Raw genomic sequence first — 3,928 nt, 5'->3', positions numbered from 1 at the left:
GCACACTAATCAATACTTAAGTAATAATTTAATCATCAACAATCACGTCATATGATTTAAAGAATTTGATTTAAACTATTAATCTCCCTAGCGTTACCCTTAATAAGTTTCAAGCTAGCTAGCTTGGCCAACACACATGCACACTACACCATGAAATGAAAATTGTGATCATTAGATAAATAGGACCATGATTAGGTTATTAGCTAGGTTAATTGTATTTATGAAATAATATTGAAAAACAGCAGCATGAGTGAGCTACTTAAATTATTTAAACATGTAAAATGGTCCTCATCACAACATGCAATTAAAGGAGCAGCAGAAACAATGGTGAGAATAGTGAAAAGAGGACTAACCCCCTCTATATACTTAGGCACACACACAAGAATAATCCTCTTTAGTCTTTATATGATCATCAGTAGTTTATTAAAAGAACTAATCAATATACTAATTAATGTTTATACACACATTTTTTGTCTGTTTAGCTATTAAGTACATATAAACACTTCATTAGTGACTGCAGAGAATGTCAACCCTGCATGGCATGCGCATCTTCACATATAGTTGCACTACTAATTAATGACACAGTCGCCATATTTAGATGCTCCAATATTATTGATTAAACCGAAGCCTTATTTGGGTAGAAGAATATGTAATTTAGGTATATAGCTAGCACTGAACCCACCAACTCCAAGTTATACTTGGGAAACAATGAAACTGCTAAGCCGATCTATTTGGCTTTAGCTAGCTACAAATTCTTATATATAAATATATAAGATCAGAGTAGTAGTACTACTACACGTGAGGCTAGGCATAGAGACCCTGCTGAGTTCTACTACAACAATTTGTAAACATATCTATATAATACCACACCTGCCTGACACAACCAAACCCTAGCTGAATTGGGTTTTATTTACCTCTGTCAATTATTGTGATGAGCTAAAGCTAGGGTCTCAAACCTCAAAATCCCAAATCTTAAATCACATTCTGCCCTCTCCTCCTCCACCACCACCACTACCTGCTCCTCCTCCATTCCACGGAAGATAAGGTACTGGGAAAGCGACTCCAGGAGCATTACTAGTTGTAGTTGTACTGGTTTGTTGGTAATACTGATGATGATGAGAAGGATGATCAACCAACCTTCTCTGAGGAGCCATGTTCGGCTGAATTACCGAATTTATCCCGGCCATTGATGCAGTAGGAGGAGGCAACACAGTTGTTGTGAGTTCATTGCAGGCATAGCGGATGAGATCAGCATTAGCGGCATCGAGCTCCTTCTGGAGCCTCTGGACCTGTCGTTGGAGGAAAGAAATGGCACCAACACAGCCATAGACCGGGTCCCTGACACGTGCCTCGGCCTCATACGCCAGGGAGTTCACGGCATCCTCACGCTGGTGAGGCAGGAGCTCGTTTAGAAGTTTGGTGACATTGCTTGCCCCGAAGATCTTGTGGACGTTTGCAAACTTTTGGGGCTCCTCTGGTGGGAAATACGGTGCGAAAATGCAGCCGGGCATGCATTTCCTTCTCAAGAACTTGCAGGCAGCGCATGGAGAGTTATAGGAGGAGCTGGAGGATGCCATTTTAAATTATTTCACTGCACACCAAAGCTAATATCTAAACAAATTAACACCCCACACCCTCATTAATTTCTTACATAAAAAAAAAACATGTCTACATTTTGTTTTACTGAAATATTCTCTATTTTAATACCAAAAAACTATTTATTTCGTTTCTTCCTTATTTTTGAGTGAACATTTTGTTTACAATAACTAGATTAGAAATATAATTCAGTTGAAACTTTTACTATATTTCCCTTTATTTTTCTTAGTTTCTAACTTCCCTTTTTATATAGATTTCATCTGTTAAATGCATCAAGGACGATCAGAACAACCACACACACAGAGACACACATTATATATATATATATATATATGTATATAATCTCTCATCCAAACCACCACCACCACCACCACCAACACCATCTCCTTTCTCTCAGTATACTCTCTCTCTCTCTCTCTCTCTCTATATATATATATATATATTCAATTAATTCATGCAACTGAGCTATCTCTTGAATCTGGAAATTCTCAATTAATTTCTGTTGGCTCTCATCAGTCTTTTCCATTTTAATAATAGAAATTAAGGTAGTTTAGTTAATTCTTGCATGTGATCGCTGCCTTGATCGCTCTCCCTGCAGGGCCATCTGCATGGTTCCTTAATTTAGGTTTCCAATTTTGTCTTTTCTAATTCTTAATTAATTTTACATCCCCCCCTCCTCCCCTCGTCTTTCTCCTCCCACCATCCACTTGGCCACTTAATTAGAAGCAGAACTGAAATAATGCATGAGCAAGTTTATATGTATAAGGTCATCAGCATATCATATCATAAATCCTTAATTTCCAAATTAATCAGTTAAACTGGGATCTGACTAGTGCAAGCTCACCCATTATAGATATGTTTACACATCTTAATTAGTGAAGATCCACTAACATGGAAATTAAGATAGAATTTAAGCTAAACCCACAGGATCTAGTTATATATCTATTTAATTAGCCTTTAGGCTATGCAGGCCTCCAAAAGAAATAGATACCACAGTATGGATTTATGTAGAATATATATAATTAACATTTAAAGGACAAGTTACACATGTTTACCTTTCAGGGATCTACATACGTTTCTCTGATGAAAGGAAAAATAAAAAAGGGAATTTATACCTTTTTATTCTTTCCCTTGCGGAGCTCTTGCAAGTAATTAAGAGCTAGCTGTATGTGTTCTTAGCTCCTTCCAGGATATATATATTTATGAGCTAGCTAGCCTTAGCCAATTGAAGGAGAAAGCATCAAAGATTTGTTACTGGAGGGGAGATATACCTGAAAGAGGAAACCCTAATTGGAGGGAGGGAGGGAGAGAGAGAGAGAGAGAGAGAGAGAGAGAGAGAGAGAGAGAGCAGCTGAAAATGCAGTGACAAAAGGTAATGGGGGGAGAGGCTAGGAGTCAGAGGCGAGTAGAGTATTTAGTGGACATGAGAAGGAATGAAGGCAAAAGACAAAGTGATAAATGGGAGGTACACTAAAAAAGAATGACTATGACCTTGCATCTAATAATAATATCAAAGGATGAAAGGATGTCTCCCATTCCTCTCTATCTCATTCCAACTCATCTTTTAATCTCATGCATTATTCAGACAACAGTCACAACACACACACAATACACACACGCACACACACATTCAATAAATTAAATATAATTAATTAACATAAGCAAATGGACATTCACACACACACACACATTCAATAAATTAAATATAATTAATTAACATAAGCAAATGGACATTCTAATTGTAACATATATGTAATATGCACTATTTTAAATGCATTTTCTCGAACTAATAAGAAGACATATGCAGAGATAAGAAAGAAAATGTTCAGTTATTACGTAAATATATAGAGCTCTTTATGTATATCGAGCATCACCAACAAACAGCGGTACAAATAATGAAGTCCGAGAAAATGGTTTTTGTAAGCAATAAGGCCACTCCAACTGCAATTGTAAATACTGGTTGAATATCACATCTCTCAGACTCCCTCAGTCCTATCCAAAGTCATATCATAGCTGCATCCATGAACTGACCACAAGTATAATTGTGCACATTCTTAACTAAGTTTATAACTCAAACACTCATTAAATATGTGGCAGTTAACTAAATAATATTTACTCATGTAGCTCCAGCCTGAATTAGAAGTATATAGAGCTAGTTCATTGCAATTACATTTTTAATTTTTAGTTTTTATTTTCTATGTTAGAAATAAAAGAAAAGTTTTTGAGGGAAATGAGAAACTAAATTGAAAGTTAAAACAACTTTGAAATTGTTCAGTTTTAATTTTATGTCTCATTTCGTACACATTCTTTTCACATTTCTTCCACCATCTTT

General features: G+C 36.1%; 1 protein-coding gene across 3 annotated transcripts; it reads right to left on the bottom strand.

Moving 5' to 3' along the window:
* Positions 1-419: 419 nt before the first annotated feature.
* On the bottom strand, positions 420-3,145 carry LOC103437687 (protein LATERAL ORGAN BOUNDARIES). Of its 3 annotated transcripts, none has more exons than XM_070823732.1 (2): positions 2,652-3,145; positions 420-1,604 (listed from the first exon to the last, which is right to left on the bottom strand). In XM_070823732.1, the coding sequence occupies exon 2, from the start codon at positions 1,575-1,577 to the stop codon at positions 978-980; it is 600 nt and encodes a 199-aa protein (XP_070679833.1). In that variant the 5' UTR covers positions 1,578-1,604; positions 2,652-3,145; the 3' UTR covers positions 420-977. The 3 variants fall into 3 exon arrangements, with proteins under 3 accessions (XP_070679833.1, XP_008374399.3, XP_008374398.3); XM_008376177.4 differs by having other exon boundaries at positions 420-1,591; positions 2,712-3,145; XM_008376176.4 differs by having other exon boundaries at positions 2,712-3,141.
* Between the last annotated feature and the right edge of the window lie 783 nt (positions 3,146-3,928).

Source organism: Malus domestica, chromosome 06 (assembly GCF_042453785.1).
Source record: "Malus domestica chromosome 06, GDT2T_hap1".
Lineage (NCBI taxonomy): Eukaryota > Viridiplantae > Streptophyta > Magnoliopsida > Rosales > Rosaceae > Malus > Malus domestica.
Note: the sequence above shows the minus strand (reverse complement) of the source record. Positions and strands in the feature narration are given on the sequence as shown.